A 19,168-nucleotide genomic window follows, 5' to 3' on the forward strand; every position below is an offset into this window, starting at 1 on the left:
CTGAATCCAAATCTCATTTAAAATCTTTGTTCAAGTTGTACAGCCTTCTGCTTGAGTGATCCTAAATGATGATGTAAATGGAGTTTAGTTTGCTGTGAGGATTTCCTTTACAGTCAACATTAAATCCCATGTTCCCATCCTATCCATCGGTCTGCCTCAATGTTTCGTCTTTTCTGCTCCCTGATTTCCATTCTTGGGTATCGCAATGCTGTGATGTGTTAAGCCTTTTCTTTCTTCATGTCTTTTCTTGTCACTCTTTTTTCTGTAACGAGAGTGTGATATGCAGGGATGTGTCAGCAGTTATGTTATCCTTACTCTGTGTAGAACCAAAATCAAAACATAAAGCAAGTCAGGAAAATAGCATCAGTATTCCTGAGTGTATGAGATCAAGTTGCCATAGAATGCAGAGTGTTTTTCACAATAATAATAAATGAAACACTATACTTGGTTTATCCAAGTAAAGAAGTTTAATTCATAATATACTAAGTTTTTCACTTGACAGTTTTAACGTGTTATATAACCTTGTGAAGCTTGAGCTATTTTAAAAGCAATGTCACAACGTCTTAGTTTTATTCTCTTCTTACAAAACAGAATATCAGATCTAAGTTAACATTTACTGGTTTCAATTTTTTCCCTTGTTTTATCAGCCTTCCACAATGAAGTAGTTTTGTTTTCCTTATTTTGAACATTTGGGAACCATCAATACGAAAATACTCCAAATTATAGTATTTTTTCTGTAATGAACTTTCCTAAATCAAATCTGTGCGCATTTGTTGTCAAAGTGTTTTCTGGGTCTTGGAACAGGAATGAGCAAATGTCCCCAAAATACTTGGGTTTTTTTAGTCCATTTGTATTTGGTAGGTCTTACGAATAAAACTTTAGAAAGCATAGTCACAGAGATTGCTTCATAATGTCAGGACACAACTGAAAGGAGAATTAGCATGCTGTTATTCTCCATGATTAGGCCAGGATTTCAACAAAATGGATGTTACCCATAATTAGACTGTGAAATAAATTACCAGATGATTTCAATTATCGTTCTCAGTATAAGTGACATTTTAACATATATGAAATAAATGAGTACTATATAAACTTAGTGTTTCATTGAAGAGGAGAAGCAGAGTCTAAATGAATTTGTTTTGCTATTTATGACAGCAATGTTCTGTTTTGAATTACTTGGGTGAATGAAAGTATTGCACTCAAGTTGGAACCAACAAATTGTCTTAAACAACCTAGGTTGAAATCTTGGTGGTGGTGCGTAATGGATACATTCTCTTAGTTGATGAATACCAGCAAAAACAAGGGGTCGCCCAGTGAAACTTTAAAACCAGTGAGAGGGGCTTTTTTATGGATTATGTAATTAACCGTATGTACTTAACCAACTGGCTCACATATTGCCAAAACAAATATCTTATGAACAGCTTTTATACTTTTGTTACTTCATTTGCCTTTTACATAAAGTGTTGCCCGTCCATATTAAGACCTGTATGCTTTGAGACATAACCAGTATCAGCGGGTTGAAAAGAGTGCCTCCCCCTGCACCCCTCACTTAGAACCCTCTCTTGTACTGGCCAGAGTGCATGATAGGATTTTACAATTCAAAGACCCTGCTTTTGACTAGGTTAGGCTATTGATATTATTGAACCTCCTCAGAATGAAACAATTTCTTAACTAAATTTAACTGTTTTACAGCTGTCTAAGGATGTGAGTCATTGCTAATGCTTAATTTTTTCTAGACAAATGCTTTGGAACTGAGACAATGCTTAAGAACATATATATTGGCTCCCCGAAAATGTGAATTTCAGGTCATTTACCAACTCAAAAGATCAGTCTTCAGACTTGGGGTCCTAATTGCTTTTTTTTCTTTTTTCTTCTTTTTTTTTTACCCTCCCCTCTCCCCCCAGACTTGAATTATGCTGGAGTCTCCTTAGAAGCTTGTAAGCAAAATACCTCTCAGTTTTCAGAAGTAGCGAACTTTAGCGATAGGATTCTATTAGAAGGTTTGAAGGAAATTCAAGGTATTTACTAGCAGGACAGAAGGATTGCAAACATGATAGTAATATTCTGAGAATATGATTTGAAACGTCTGGTTTAAACACTGTTTGTTATAGGGAATACCACAGTACAGAAAAAATTCTTTACTATTCAGAAGATACTATAATTCAGTTTATGGTGACTGTATTTGTTAGTTCTACTTTGCAGTCATCTGTCAGCAAACTGGTGCTACCAGAGGACGATTAGGTATGCAAAGGAAAGGAGGACAAAAGGAAACAAAGGGATGGAAATGTCCTTAGAGATTGTTTATGTAGACATAGCTGAACTATTTTTCTGGCTGATATAAATCTATTTGCAAAGCACCTTTATAAGAAAAAACACTGGAAAGAGAATAGTCTTTTGGATCAGTGTCAATTGTTTGTTGCTCCTTCACCAAAGGTACAAAATAATTAACTGTCTATACAAGTTAAGTCAACTTTTGTTGTAATAGCACTTCTTCCTGCATATCATTCTTTTTTTAAGTCAACCTTATTGTGTGTGCGTGTGAAGTTAGGTCAAGAAAAAGCATAAATTGCATTAGGTGTCCTGCAATTCCTAGATAATTTTTTAAGCTTTGTTTTCGCTGTGTGCAAGTTTCTTCCTTTTAAAGCAGTAGCTATGTGCCTGTTTGTGGTCCATACATTTATTTGATAGCTAAATTTTTATTTTAAGTAGAAATCCCAAAAATAAATTATTTGTGCATTCGAAGCTGCATGGCAGCAAAGTGCTTTATTTGTAAAACTAAATGCTGTAGACCATCATGCTAATTTCAAAGGACTTTTTGCAGATGGGGGATCATGAGAGTAAAAATGACAAAAAAGATTTTATCTTCTGAAAAAGCAAGCACCTTTTTTTTTTTTTTTTTTTTTTTTTTTATGGGAGCTATTCTGGATTTTAACTGGACCTGAGTAGCAGTCGATAAGCATGACTGTGTAAGATGTACCACTATGCTGGAGCTTCCCCACCTCAGATTCTCTTTTTGTCTTGTCCTTCTTCATGCTCTCCCCAACCCCTCTAGCCTGGTTCTCTTTCTTAAGCCAACTGTATGTTCCTCTGTAGCCCATGGCCACTGAAGGAGTCTCCTGGTACAAGATTCTCCACACCAGTTCAAGGGGTTACAGAGTCCCACTATGTTAGGTTCAGCAACATCAGGGCATTTCCAAAGTGCACAATGATATTCCAATATGATGTTGCAAAGACAGTAATGTTCCAGATAAGCATTGATGTAGAGCAGCAGTAAAAAGAAGAAAACTGTCTTGGGAGGCAAAATAAAAATTAATCCTGTCTTCACTGGGTAGCAAAATTAATGTAAACTGAAGAAATGTTTACCGCTTAACTGGACAGTTCACCATCTCTACACTGAAGTGTTAACTGGGACTCCAGAATTTAAAGGTCTTTAAGAAGAGAGAGAGACCACCACTGGTATCTTGCATTTCATAATGTCTTTAATTTACATTATGCTTAACAAGCTTTACTAAGTTGACTGATATGCAAACTAGTTAGAGATGATTTTTAGTATGATGATTCAAGAACAAGAATCTCTGAATAAAATTTAACAACAGTTTAACCATTTTATCAGTTGGTTGGATCATAAAGTAAAAAGAGCATACTGAATGCAGCTGAACTTTGGAAGGAACTCTGACTTGTGCTTGCCAAAATTTTACTGAGAAAAGGAAAATTGTTTTGATCTATCCTGAACTTCAAAACAACTTAAACCTCACCCTCACAACAAGACATGTTATGCCTGAAGCTTCAGCATTCATTCAGATTTGGCACATTGTTGCTAGTCTTGGGAATTTAACCTTTAAAATTAATAACAAGAACATTACTTTCAGTCTAATTGATTCAATAGAGTAATATGATATTCACTGATGTGACAGACCTTATTTCACTGGGGACTTCAAAAGCAACACCTGATATTAGAGGTTCAAATGGAGCCAACACATGTACAAAAGATCAAATTTTGCTTCCATCCATGCAGTGATGAGCTATGCTCCCCCACCACCCGTCCTGCCCTAGGAATTTGTTAACGCTAAACTTAAATGTAAATTTTTGCAATTCATGCAGGATTGTTGCAGTGGTACTTTTTCAAGATCTGCAGTAGAAAGACAGTTACAACAATGAAGTTTTCAGTGTGACATTTATAAAACTGGAGCTTAATCTTATAAAACTGACCAGTAATACCTGCTTATAGACTTTCATTATGGTCTCCAAAAAATTACTTTCAGAAACACAGTAATATTTACAAATCCAGTAGTATAGCTTTCTTGAACAGTCTCTCAGGACTTAAGGTGACCTCTCCTTAGTACACTTGAGGAACAAAATTTCTTGAATTCAGATCCATCTCAATTCTCCAGAGTAAACGTCTTACCCCTTCTTCTGAAGCAACAATTTTTTTATGATGTCAGATACAACAATGTGATCATGTCTATTGTAACTGTTATGTTCTCATTCTGATTTTGATGCAAGCCCACCTTTCTCAGCTTCTCAAATACTGTGGGATTCTAGCAAAGTCAGGTATGACTGCAGACTGTCAAATTTTTATCATGATATTAGTATTCGTACATTGAAGGGAATGGCATGTCTCCAACTAGACAGAATTGTAGGTTTTCTGTCATCACACACCTGCTTACTTGCCCTCTCTCTCTTCCACAATAGCTTTTTTGGTCCTCATGTTAATATTCCTGATGCAGACAGAATCACCTCTGCCTGTGATCAGTGAGAATCCATCATCTCCTTGTGGTCATTGACCCTGGAGCTGACGTGACCAATGGCGCCTTTACAAAACCAAGGAAGAACTGTTTGGAAAGCTCACAGCTTATGTGAAGTTTTTGTTTATTTGGATGGGTATGCCATAGGAATAGAACAGAAAACCTCTCAACCCACCTGATAACTTAGATCCTTTTTACAGTACTGCTTCCACTGGATGAAAGCTAGGATGAAAAAAGGGGGAGGCTAAGCAGTACCCTGAGATATTATTTTGTACATCTGCTCTTGTAATACAATCAAGGAATATTATCAAGTGTTAAACTGATTGTCTTCCGTATAGTCAGTGTATATTATGTTGAAGATGTCACGTTGCTGATCAAAACAATCTCTTTCTGGAGCTGCGCTGAGGAAGTCAATCGCAGAATGTAAGCCAAAGGCATTTTCACCTGTCTATAGAAAAAAAGTACAGTGAAAGATTTGTCTGCAGGTAATATAGCTAGTTACTACATATTGGAGATAGATAGGAACAGTGGAATATAAACTTTATCAAGTTGGAAAAGATTTTGAATTTTAAATGGACATTTTGCATTTTTTAAATATTTACAAGCAGTATTGGATCTTCATTTTTATAAGTGGATTGTTTCGCTTCGTTCATTCTGAGACAATAAGAAAAAAGTTAAAGGGCTTTTACCACTTCTCATTTTTTTTCTCTCACCATTTTATTCCTTTTAGAAGTAAAACAGAATAGCAAGAAGAAAATGAAAAGTAGGAAATGAAACATAAATGCGGTTAATTCTGCTAAAACCCAGCTGATGAAAGTTATCATTGTAAAGTGTCGATCTTTGATTAAAAACAAACATTTTGAAGGAGGAAAAGCTTCTTCTCCCATAACAGGAAGGGGGTAAAAAAAAGAGATTGAATGACCAGTTTACAAACCCACTTCATTTATTGTAATTCAAAAGGCACTGGTACAACAGAAATTGTTTTCCAAGTGTTCAATTTGCATATACCCTAGGGTTGATGATGGTTCTTGGTTGAAGCATGGTATGAAGATCTACTAGTAACCACTAACTAGAGGCATTTGGGAATCTAGTGGTCTTGATGGGTATTAAACTAGATGCGTCTCGTTTAATTCCCCAGGCTGCTTTTTCTTCTCATTTGCATGGGGTTTTTAGTGAGATTAGTATTTGCAAAAAATAAAATGCTTCCTTGCCTTTGGAACAGAATGCCAGAGGAAACTTCTCTTGCCTCTGCTCCTGTGCTTCAGGGCTGGAAGGCAAAATAATTAGTTCCACACAACTAGGAATAAATCACCGAGGTTGAAATGGGATAGTGCCTGACAACTGGTAACGTTGGGAAAAAAGATTTCGGTAAATCATTATTGATGAGGAAACTGGTATGCGGAGCAGATGATTCCAGTGTATGTCTGTCTACCTTTACAGTAAGCTTAGTGTTGCTAACTTATCCATAGATTGCTGTCTTTACCCTGCAAAATAAGTATATATGGCAAGAATAAAGATTGTTAATAATCTAATAATAGTATATATTTTTTATTTTATCTTTTTAGAAATTTTGTACAGTAATATATATTCCATAGGTTTGTAGAACATTTCAGAGGAAATTTATCATCTTCCAAGACTAAACAGTGCTGTTTCAATCCTTGTCCCTTTATGTTTTCCAGAGGGCTTGGAGATTCCATTGTGATTTATTTCATCTTTTGGGTAGAAAAGAAAGACCGCATTTTGGTTATCTTTTTTATTTCTATGTGTTATTTAAGAATTTGTTCAGCATTACTTTTTTGGAGGGGTTGGGTAGGAAAAAAGGATGGTAAAACAAATATGTACATTATGTATTCTTTTTGAAAAGGATTCTCAAACTACTTGTAAGGGCATAATAGCAAAATTATTCCTTAATTAAGTATATGGCCAAAACGCAGACTATTCTTTGCTTTTTTCTTCAGATTATATAATTTTGGAGAACCTATAGTTTAGCTGTTATTTGTTACTGTAATGGAGGGCTGGGAGAAAAATGGAATGAAGGCAATTGTTATTGATTGTGGTTTCATGAAGGAAATTTTGCATCTATTATTATACAGGTGTTTCAATTTGGATACAGCAAATTTTTGATCCAGTCCTAGTTTTCTGTGATTTTAAGGGCATGTCCTTGTTAGGAACCATCAGTTATCTCACCCTGCAAAAGGCACAGCTGTAGGTAGAGTGGGATTTTTAGGTAGTGCCTAGCTATTACTGTGACTTAGAACCTTTCAGTGTACCTGCTGTTCCCTGGATGACAACGAAAAGCATCATTCATTACTCCAGACTGTGAAGTACGCACGTAGACTGAAAGAATAGACAGGTTCACACTTTCTACACATTACATTTTTAAATTATTTTTTTATTTGGTATACAGGAACGTGCAGTTGCAATGGGACGATGCAGCAGTCATACATAGTCCTGTCGTACAGCTGTCATCTTCCTCTGGTCACAGTAAACAGTTACTGAAACATGAAAATGCATGCTGTGCTTGTGCAAATGCTTGTGCTGCCTTGGCAAGTGTCTTAATATATGCTGCATCTGAATTATTTAGCTGTCTCTTGTGGATGGTTTGCTCACAGCAGAAAGTCACCCTGCACTATCCCCTCTTCAGCCAGTTGGAGCCTTTGCGAGAGTGTTTCGCCTCCAGAAGTAAACACGAGACTAAGAATAGCTCGGCCTTCTTTGTAGTATATTTTCATGGGTGGCTGTCTAAACAGCCAGCCTGTCTAGACAGCTGACAGCACTGAAAGCCCGTAAGGTCAAAAGCAGCCACGTAGGCTGCTCTTGGGGATGCTGCCTCCTCGGTTGCTGTACGTCTGGGCGCCAGGAGAACTTTTCAGTCAGAACTAGTAGGATTCTTTCTGAAGGTCCATGGGCTGGCTACAAATGTATGCTAATAAGGCATTAAATAATAGATAAAGTGTATAAAGAAGGAATTTTCAGTAGTTATTTCTGACTCACGTGCTATGTCACCAGTTACCTTTTTTTGGTGCTCTTTAGAATTTGTTTTGTAGCGTCATTTGTATTGTGCCCAAATTTAAATGTTAAGCATAACTTGGAGGCCTAATACTTTTTTCTAATAGAAACTAATGACAAAGATAAACCAAAACCAATTTCAGTCCATTCCTTGAAAACAACAACAACAACAAAAAACTTACATAGTTCTTCTGCTATCAGTAATATAGAGATTGTGTACCAAGCTAGAGCATAAGTTTACATGTGCTTGCATAAGAGAGGTAAAAAGAACCCAGCTGGTATGAAGAATCCTACATCAGGAGACTCCTTCCGTGGCCATGGGTTGCAGAGGAACATTAGCAAGGTTTTCCTTGAATTAGGTTGTTCTTCCTCCTAGCTTCCACTTGTAACACATTTACCATTATTTGTGACTAGGTGTTCAGCCTCCTGCAAAATCTTTTACATTTATCGTTACGGATCTAGACCACTTTTTAAAACTATGTTCCAGATGTAATTTTAATAGAGAAAGCAAAGTAGTAGTGGACATGTCTAAATGGCCATTTGCTCTGTAGTCACAGCAGCTCAGTTTTTCCAGGGTTGAAGAATAAAACTTGGGGGTGTAATATAGTTGCTGTATTTCCACTAAGCGAGGAGCTGCTAACGGCTGTTCAACGGGTGAAGCAAAAAGGCTAGTTAATGCTTTCATTTAGTTTAAAAAATGAAAAAAGTGTCTTTGAAAGAATATCCTGCTGCAAGTGTTTTGGAGATAGGTACCTTACATGCCACATGTCATTCACCAGTTTGATGTATGCTTGCTGATGCAAGAAGAACTTGTCAGCAACAACAACAAACAGGAGGCAACTGAGAAGTCTGTACCCAGTTTAATCCTTTGCTGATAAATTTGTTTTTGACAAGTTCTCATAATGTTAGTGTGTCTGTTTCTTCTGGTGTGTGTGTATGCATAAAATGGGTTTAGCATTAGGTCTTCTCAGTCTGTCAAAAGATATACTCAGAACTCATAAACTGATCAAATTCTACACCTGCAGAAAACAAGGCTGATATATTTTCTACCCAGGGAATGACGCTTTGTGCTAGTCCACCGTATAGCAAACCACTGTGTAAGATGAAAAAGCAACATGCCAGTACGGTAAAGAATATGACAGTACCAAAGGAAATACTTAAAATAATACTTCTTCACAAATTCTTAATTATCAAGTGCCTTTTTTGGTTTATGTATGCCGTAATGTCTTTCTCAGCTTTTTTCCTTTCATATTGTTAATACATCGATCGTCCTTCAGCCACACAGTTCCCAGCATCCTTGGAAATTAGGAATAACACCCTTACTTCATTTATGTTGATCTTGTAAATATTATTCAGACTTCTTGGTCTAATTGTTTCCTGATTATTGGAAAGGTTGCTGATTCCTTGTTAATATTTGATGGTTTTGGTTGCATTGCTTGATGTTTTGATGTAGTATTATAGGAACTAGGCCCTTGCCTACTTCCTTGGCTTTAAGAATATTTTGAGGAGTTTAATATACTCCTAAGGTGATTTTGGATGGTTTTGCTTGCTATTTGCTTAAACTTTACTCCTCTTCTTTAAGATTGAAAATCTTCAAGAACAGTTAAGAGACAAGGAGAAGCAAATGAGCAGCTTAAAGGATCGAGTGAAATCCTTGCAGGCTGACACCACAAACACGGACACTGCCTTGACCACGCTGGAAGAAGCACTGGCAGAAAAAGTGAGTATGGAAAGCCTGGGGCCCCTCCGTCGAAGTCGGCTTTTCCCTGGGCTCCCTGGGCTCGGCCTGCGAGGGGTCCCGCCCGCGGTGCCGCAGCGGAGGCGGGATGAGGCGCGCCCGCCACCAGGGGGCGCCGCAGGATGCGCGGAGCGCGGCCGCGCGCTGCCGCCGCCGCGCGCTGCCTCCACCGCCTGGGGGGGGGGGGGGGGGGGGGGGGCGGCTGAGGGGGGGCGGGGCCGCCAGCCGCTCTCGGGTCGTGAGCTGCTCACCGTCGTTTCGTGTGAAAGAAACTGCTCTTATCGTGGTGTCGTCTCTTTATATGGTGTATCTTTGGTACGGTTGTGGGCTGCCTTACGTTTCAGCCGTGCGTTCTTCTGCTCTTTTCCTTTTTTAAAAAAAAATCCTGGCCAATACTTTACTTCCCCTCATCTTCTCTCCTCAGATAATCTAATAAGAAATTCAAAGTTTTGCTTTGTTTTTTAGTTCCCAATATTGAATCACAATGAATACTTCTGATGTAGCTGTAGTTCAGTCTCACTTTCTTTGTAGCTTTATCGTTCTCATTGTATGTTTTTATGCTTGCCCAGTTCTCAGGAGATAGCGGACTGAGGGAGCAGCCTTGTCTGTTCTGGTTTGGTGGGAAAACTTTTTGGAATTACTGTATATTTTTTCTTGATTCCTGGAGAACCAGGGTTACAGCTCCTTTAGTCGGTCAGATTCTGTAAATGTAAGGCTATGGTAAAGATTTGCCTGAGGCTGGGGAATTCACTTGCATCCCTTCAGCTTCCTTCATAACCAAGACTCTATTGATATCTGGCATACAGAAAAGTTGTTTTGTTGCCTTTTCTTACTACACATTAATCCTGGTGTCACGTACACACTGCACCCCTTCTCTCTGAAGGGCCACAGACTTAACTGTACATTTCAGAAAAGTAAGATTTAAATAAGTAAGGAAGCAATATGTAATATATCCTGGTCTAGGTTAATTTTGATTATCAGAACCAGCTAAATTGTGTTACGTTGTAACAGTACTGTGAACTTCCAGAGGTACAGAAAGCCTGATGTTTCTTAGCAACGAATCCATAGATTTCTCCAGTTTCCTCCTTCTTGAGGGATCTGTTTTACAACAGTAATGAAAAGAAAATGGCAATATCCTATACTGCTCCTCCTTGTCTACAGTGTGTAAGAAGTGTTGTGTAAAGAACTCTCAGAAGTTGAACTAAACTTCACAGAGTGCTTTCTTTTGTCAGGAAAGGACCATTGAGCGCCTAAAGGAGCAACGTGACAGAGATGAACGAGAAAAACAGGAAGAGATCGACAACTACAAAAAAGACATTAAGGACCTGAAAGAGAAAGTCAGCATTTTACAAGGAGATCTCACAGAGAAAGAGGTTGACCAACAGAATGAATCTGTTGTGTTAGAATTGTTTGTTGTATATGTATGCGTTATATTTGAGATGAAGAAAACGGTTCCTTTATAGTAATGGTCTTCCAGCAAGTTTATCTAGTAAAATATATTGTTTGAGAATTTTTCAAGGCGTAAATATGTCAGAGCCACCTTTTCATGGATAGCACACAGTCCCCGTATTTCCACCAGCTAATCGTATTAGTAGTGAATGAGCAATGGTCAGTGATAGCATTTACTGGAGCTATGCTGATAGACAACTGAAGGCAGAGAACAAGCTTGTTCCTGTCTAAACATAGGGAGGAAAGGATGGAAGTTGATCAAAGCTGTGGGTGCCAAAAGCATGCAGGTAATGTTTATTCCTTTATGCAAACAATACAGCTAGTTCTTTTGATTCTGAAGGGTCCTTTTTTGATCATTAAGTTGGTTGTTGGTAATGAGCCAGTTGGCTAGACAAATTAACTTAATTATATTAGAGAAATAGAAATGTTCTCTGTTCCTCTTTTGGAATTGTAACATACAAGTCTACTTAGAATCTTTTTTCAAAACTCAAAGTAAAACAATACAAAAAAAATGCACCCAGGAAGTGCTAAGATTTTGTCTATGTGGAAGTCAACATTTGACAGGAAAAAAAACCACACAAAAATGGTTCGGAAAACAAGAAGTTGAGATGTCTTTTGGACTTAGGTAGCATGAATCAGTTTCACCCCATAGCAGCTGTTTACAGAAAAACTTTGAATGCTCTCAGTTTTAGATACAATGGCCAAATCTGCTAACCACATGTGATTTTTAAATACGATTTTACTTAAAACCAATGTTTCTTAAACATGACTGTCACTGAAGCACAAGTTCCAGTTTACAGAATCGTCCATCTGTAAAAATGGGTTTAAAATGAATTTAGACGTTTTATTTTGATCCTGAAAACCTGAATTAAATCAAGCTGTCTTAAGTCAGTGACATGAACATCCTGACAAAATACGTTGTTCTAAGTTGGATCCTGAACATAGTGTGCAGGGATAGGAAGAAAATAAAGACAAAAAAGAAAGTAGCTATTGCACATAAGAAGTATTGACTTGATAGTTATTTTACATCTTTTATTTTAGTCATCCTTACTGGATCTGAAGGAGCATGCTTCATCTTTAGCTTCATCAGGACTGAAGAAAGATTCAAGACTCAAAACACTGGAAATTGCTTTGGAACAGAAAAAGGAAGAATGTTTGAAGATGGAAACTCAATTGAAGAAGGTAATCTTCCTTCATAATTATATATGTGGTGTAAACATTCAGTGTTAGACAAATTGGCCATGTCTACACAGAAAACTTCGGGTCTTAAGTTTGAATTCTGTGAATTGCTCTTCAGCAAGAGCTGTGAAGTTGTGTCCATGCGAACCATATTACAGGCTAAGCCCATCAGAAAGTAACTTCAGACACTGGTGCTAATTTTGGACTTCATTTACATGCAATAACAGTGACGTTGACTTTTTTTTTTAACAGGTACTAGGAATTAAAGACCTGGTCTGCTTCAGTACATTTCCTAGGAGTATTTGTGCTATTAAACTGGTGTAACAGCTAAAAAATTAACACCTAAACATTTCACATAGCAATTATCAATGCTCATAGGTGTTAATGTGATAAATTCAGATACATGATTGGCCCGGCCCATAGGAATGCATAAAAACAAATTAAAAGCATATGTCACCAGTGAAGTGTGTGATCTTTTGTTTTAATCTCATTGCCAATCACAGCTGATACATTGGTAGGAGTTTGCTGTTCAGAAGAGTAATACTCTATTAGAAGCAAGCTAATTCATTTGAACAGAATCTTTGGGTTATGCTTGCATTGCAAACCTTCTTTATTTTAACTGTGAGTAGCATAAATACTGCGCTGTTTAGAGGAACGTTAATTTGATTTTTAACTTCTTGATTTTAAAAGAGCAGGTGATGAAGAAGCACAAAACATACTAACTCAAATACTGCTAACAATTCTATTTATAAAATTAGAACAAGACAAAAGGCAACATGATTTTTTTAAAGAAATTTAAGTCTTGGATTGTGGAGTTCTAGCTGTTTCTTCACATCTACCCAAGAAAAGAATGTGCTGTAGTTTGGAACTCTGTCCTAGTTCCTCAAATGAATGCGAGATCAAATTTTGAGTCATCAGTCAAGACCTGTTTAGGATTTCTTGTTGTGTGGGTGTAAGGTGGGTGCTAATGCACCTGAGAACTTTGTGTAAGTGAAACTTCATGTACACATATCTAGACCCATGTTTGCCCTTCTTTTTAATTCTGTTACACAAAATAAACAATTCTGTTATTCACCATCAACAAAGCCCAATAGCAAGAAAAGATAGCTGGGCACATTTAGTTGGTGTCACAGGGTGTTTTCAGTGTACCAGTAGGTGAGTATTTCAGAAGTCCTGAAGGACCCTTTCATTTGAATTCTCTGTCGTGAATTGCAGTTTCACCATTTGTCAGTGCGTTACTGGTAATGAGTCGAGGAATATGTTATAGCTAAGGTTTGCCAGAGATTGTTATAGCAATTGGATGATAGTATTAGTTTGTAGGTAGACAGCTGCAGTGGAGAACATTTGTTACAATTACTTTAACGAAAAAAAAAAAGGTACTAACTGGGAGAGCACATAACAAATAGGTTATGAACAACCAGTTGTGGAAATTCAATTAATTAGGGAATGTGTCTGTATGTTTAGCATTTGTAAATGTGCTGCTTTTCACTGCTTCCCCTGAGATCGCTTTCCTCACTACAAGCAGTGAGTATATCGGTAGTATAAGCAGGTGTGGAGATCAACCAAAATCTGGTGAAGCACTGCTAGCTAAAAGACGAACATGCAGTTAATTTGCACTGCGATGACAGCTCTTTGTTAAATTCCTTTAGACCTACATCTGCTTATTCCGTTTTAGAGAAGACTGTGCTTAATAGCTGGTATCCAGGAACATTACACAAGGACACTGAGCCAGTTCATAAGACCATATATTTTTGTAATCTAATCTTTTTTTTTTTTTTTTTTTAGGAAATAATTAAGAGGGTTAATTATTCTCCTGTGATCCTTTTCCTGAGGGTTAAAATGGAAAATAGGTCGAACATAAAGAGCACTATTAATTGTACAGGACAGCTATGGGACAAATACCTGTATTCTTAATTTGGTTCTGAGAAAAAATAATGAATATAAATTAATTGTGTTGTAAACACAAACAGATTTTCATCTTCCCATCCAAAGAAGCTACCTAAATCATTCAGTCAGGATGGTTTCAGTTCTACAAGCAAAGAAAATTGATAGCCTACCATTACCTATGTGCGGTATAAAGCCCTTCCATAATACTCTAGATATCTGCTCCTCTGCTTCAGGTATTATTGCTTACTAAGCATCTGGACATTTGTTTCCTGTGCAGAGACCCTAAGGTACTCTCTCAAGTCCTACTGAGACAAAATCATCAATACCTTGTTCCTTTTTAAATACTGTGTCATGTTCAGCTACTGCATTCTTATTCAAGGGAAAATTCAAATACAATGGAAAGATTTTTATTTTTTTTGTGTGTGTGATAAGAAGTCATAGAATCGTTTAGGTTGGAAAAGACCCTTAAGATCACCGAGTCCAACTGTTAACCTAGCACCACCAGGTCCACCACTAAACCATGTCCTCAAGCACCACGTCTACCCTTCTTTTAAATACATCCAGGGATGGAGACTCAACCACTTTCCTGGGGAGCCTGTGCCAGTGCCTGACTACCCTTTCGGTGAAAGAATTTTTCCTAATATCCAACCTAAACCTCCCCTGGTGCAGCTTGAGGCCGTTTCCTCTTGTCCTATTGCTTTCCACTTGGGAGAAGAGACCGACCCCCACCTCGCTACAACCTCCTTTCAGGTAGTTGTGGAGAGCAATAAGGTCTCCCCTCAGCCTCCTCTTCTCCAAACTAAACAACCCCAGGAGTCAGTCCACAATGGCTTTTTATAAATGAATCTAAGCTCTAGGACCCAGCTATGCTTTCGTGTAATTAACTGTGCATTTGTTTTCCTCAAGCTGTACGAAAGAGCCCACTTCTACCACTGATCCTCCTTGCTTTCTAGAACCAAGTCACGGTTACTCTTAGTTACTCGAGAAAATACAGTTAGCAACCACTTGAATGTGTTTTATACTTATAAGAAAGTTTAGATATTTTTTAATGACCTTTTTTCCAGCTGTTTTTAATTTGCCAGTGTTTGCAGAAGAAAGGCTTGCAGAAAAGTAGAAAAACATATTTTTAAAAGGCTTTCTCTCTTTAAATGCAGTGCAGATATTTATTCAGGCAGTTTGACATTTTTAAGGTGGATTTGTTCCTTGTCATCCTTGAAACAATTACGATAGATAATCCAGCTCCAATTTAAAGCTTCTAAAAACTCAGTTTTACACATCTGCGTTGTTAACCATTGCAAATAACTGTCACAACCTTAAAACTAATGGCTACGTAAGAGCATTCATTTAAAACCAAATTAGAGGCTTATTACGTTGAGTTTTATTACATTATCTTAGTGCTGTTTTGCATAAGACATGCAGGAAGGACTCTCTTGTGTAGCTTTTAACAGCAAATGGCAAAAAGCTTTTTCTTTTAGGTTGGTTCCCTTATAGTTTGAATGGAGATGTGTCTAACATCAATCTTGTTTCCCTTGCCTCTTATTTCCACTGAACTGTTTGAGTACTTTCAGTTAAATCTATTAGCCTTAGAAGTTAAGAAGCTGACAGAAGAGACTGAATTAGACTACTGTTAAGCCATTAGATAAAAAAGATTTGGGCAGTCCTTGGAAAAAAACCTCTTGCTAATCTCTAAACAGGGAGCCTTTGAGAAACCATGAACAGTGCGAGCTTCCACTTTTTCTGTAAAAGGTATTTAACTTTACACTAAAATGAAATATTATTAACCAAGTGGAAGGCAGGGGTTCTGAAAAGTTGCTCATATTATTTGTCTTTCCATGTAAGCAGTCTCCAGTGTCTGACTAGGTGTCTGGTTCTCATTGTTACTATTCCTCTTCCTACTAATGACTATTTTTTATTTGCTAAGACAGCAATCAATATAACTGCAGTGTTTTTTCATATTCGGGGTTGGGCTTTTTAATAATGATACTATGGTTATGCAAATCTGTGTACTTAATGTTCTAATTATTTGACTGTCATTGCTTCTGTGCTCAATTGTCAGCCAGCTGCTAGCAGGAGATACTATGGGAGATACTGAATGCTGAAAGCAAGCCATAAATTCCTGTTGAGTTTACGTGGCCTGGTGTCCTGCCTTAAATAGTCTCCTTTTTTGCTGAGATGGAATCATTAGAGGGAAGTCACACACAGGGGGTTCTCTCCCTGTTTATCTGTGAAGTGGTTTTATGCTGTGTGGGTTATTTTTTTTTTCCTTAGGAAATTCTTTTTTCAAACTTCTATTTTAATGTAGTAGTTTTATAGTGAAAAAGTTTTCTTCTAGTTGTTTTTCTTCAGGATACTCTTTTCCTAACTTTTTCTGTCTTGTCTTTCCCAGCCAATATGCTTTGTTTAATTTTGTTTTTCTGATCTGGGAGAGACCAACTAATATTAGAATTTGTTCCAGCAAAGATGAGTGGATTTTTGTCTATCTTCATTTCCAGTGTATTGTTTTTCTCCCTATAGATATTTTCCTTATTTGAAAGGGATCAAGGTTAGAGAAAAGAAAGAGTCCAAAACCACATATTAACAAACTTCCCCTTGGTGCAGTTCTAGAAACTTCTTATCAGAGAAAGTTAGCAGTGATTCCCTGCCAGGAAAATACCTCTAGATTCAACAGGCTCGCTCAGGAATTTTTTTTTTTTTTTTTTTTTCCTGCTGTGGTGTTCTTCCTTCAAGTTCAGGAGTATAGTATCTTTCAAAAGACAGGAAAAAATGATGAAATGAAGTGTTGACCCAAATTCTATGTTTCCCAGGATTTAGCTTGTTTAGTCTAATACAGGCTCTGGTGCTTTTTATTTTTGTGAATGTGGATTTCCTGCCACAACTGAAAATATTACTGATAATATTGGTAGATGAGATAGAAATATTATTTTTTTTGTTCTCATCTGATGTTTTGTTTTTTCAAAGAAGGGACGATAAATGATGTATTCAGCATAGCAGCCTAGAAAGAAGGCGGCTACCAGGGAAATCAGGATGTCTTGTAAAAATAAAAGTAAAAACCCAGCAATTGTGTGCAGCGTTCAGATAGTGTCAGTTACTGAATTAGTTTTCTAAACCATTTAGCTGTCTTGTAATTGATATAAGTGAAGCACTAGAAATTAAAGTCCTGCTCAACCTGTAAAACTGTCATCTGTAAACCCAAACACAGGACTGCGTTAAGTATCTAAGGACTGGACAAAACTGTTAAACTGAGAAATCAAGATCAAGTTTGGAACTTGCATGAGGGTAACTCTCCATGTTTCTCATGTTTCAAAAGCTGGTTAGTAATGCATGCTAAAACCACAAATTAAGATTCTATCATCTTAGTAAATTAATGTTGCAGCTATTATTTTAAATTCTTTTCTTGTTGCATCTTTTCTTTTTCTCTCTCACACTGTTCCTATCCCAAATTTTCCCCATCTTTTCCTATCTTCTTTCTCCCCTTAGCACCCTGAAGTTTTATTGAGTCATCCATCCAAGCCAGTAAGTTCCCTGGCAAACTGAGAGGCTATTGCCAATCGCATTTAGTTTTCTGTGTTGCGTGTGTATTCACCTGTGCTTTTATGTTTGGGCCAACACAGAGTATATTGGTGCATTACTTCAGTAGTGGGTATAGATAGTATGGATACAAACAAAATGCTATGTATATCTGACCAGTCATGCTCAAAAAAGCCTTCTAAGATGCTTTTACTTTTTGGCTGCGTTGGTCTAACTTCATTATTGTTTGGACAGCTTAATATTGTGCCAGTGTTTTCGTTTCCCTTTGCTGCAGTTGCTTGAAGCGTCCTGTAGCTTTTCTTTCATCTCCAGTGTCTGTACATTTCCGAGCAAGAATGTAGAATTTCCATGCAAATCAAGCTGCCTACGTGAAAGTATTCTGTAACACCATGTACAGCAGCACATTAGAAATAATAATTAAGTTACGGCAAGTAAAAGATTGCTTAAAAACTTGTGTAACCATTAAGCTCGCTGGTACTATGTCAGTTGAATTTTGGATCCTATTACCAGCCTTCTGTTTGATGTCAAAGAGCACTCCTTTCAAGGAGTGTTTGTATGATAATATCTTGACACTGTAAATTACGTAATTCAAGGTGTTTTTCATCAAGAGATTTCTTTTGTGACTGTGCGCATAAAAAAATCGTGTTACAAAACTTTCAGAAGGCTGATATCTGTGTTACTCCTGCCAATATTCAGGGTAAACGTAGCTGTCTATCCTGAAAACCATTGTCTGAAGGGCGGAGAATTCCTGGTGCTTTTAATAGTTCAGTTTTTGTGACATCCTATATTAGAAATTATTTTAATAGAGCAGATAATACAATGCATTTATGGGACTAGATTTGGGGAAAGAGTTGTGTGTGTGCAATAGGGAGAAGCATTTTGTTAGGACTGTCGGAAATAACACTGAATAGTCAGCTAGGCCATAAAAAGTCCTACACTCTATTTTAAGTTGGTAATTATATGTAAAAACATTCATTAATAAATATTCTAAGCTATTTGGTGCACAAAGATTAGGAAAAAAATAGCATTATTTTCTTAAGGGATATAAGATCAGTGGATATGGCGTTTGAAGGATTTCATTATTTAGTATTTCATAACAGAGAATATTTTTTTCCACCGAAGGTATTGTGTGTTGAGGTATGAAAGGCAGACTCCAGACTTTTCCAGGGAATTGATACATTCCTCCGCTTTAAAATAATTTGCCACCCTCCTAACCTGTAGATTACACTGATACAGTCTGTTACTAAACTTGTTTAATGCATCCTATTAAATAGATTCTTTTATCAATTGTTTATGGTTTTGCAAAACCTTTTAAATCTTTTAGCTGAAGCTTCTTACGTTGTTTGATTCAGTCTGAGATTTTGTTTGGTTTTGTGTCTTTTTAAAAGAAACTCTCAGCCATAACAGCTCACTGTTTTCAAGAACAAAATACAGAAATATGTTGGTTTTAATCTTTCTTTAACACTAGTGACTTTTTTATTAAAAGATTTGGTCCTTGTACCAGATATTTTTGACGCCACTGTTTAAATCTATCTACATTGGCTAAAGGTTAAATGCATTGTCTATTTGTACGTGCTCGATAGTGAGAGAGATTTAGCAATGAAACTTCCCAGAGATTCCACGTGCACTGGTT

General features: G+C 37.1%; 1 protein-coding gene across 11 annotated transcripts in view; it reads left to right on the top strand.

Annotated features, from left to right (window-relative positions):
- ERC1 (ELKS/RAB6-interacting/CAST family member 1) overlaps positions 1-19,168 on the top strand; it is a 309,566-nt gene that overhangs the window by 106,544 nt on the left and 183,854 nt on the right. For all 11 annotated transcript variants that reach the window (XM_087766222.1, XM_087766224.1, XM_087766223.1 and 8 more), the window contains 3 exons: positions 9,337-9,474; positions 10,725-10,865; positions 11,983-12,123. In XM_087766222.1, coding sequence (XP_087622348.1) covers positions 9,337-9,474; positions 10,725-10,865; positions 11,983-12,123 — 420 coding nt within the window. The remainder of the gene's footprint in view (positions 1-9,336; positions 9,475-10,724; positions 10,866-11,982; positions 12,124-19,168) is intronic.

This window comes from Nipponia nippon, unplaced genomic scaffold, assembly GCF_047370975.1.
Source record: "Nipponia nippon isolate SJK-2023a ecotype South Korea unplaced genomic scaffold, ASM4737097v1 scaffold_3, whole genome shotgun sequence".
In the NCBI taxonomy this organism is placed as follows: domain Eukaryota; kingdom Metazoa; phylum Chordata; class Aves; order Pelecaniformes; family Threskiornithidae; genus Nipponia; species Nipponia nippon.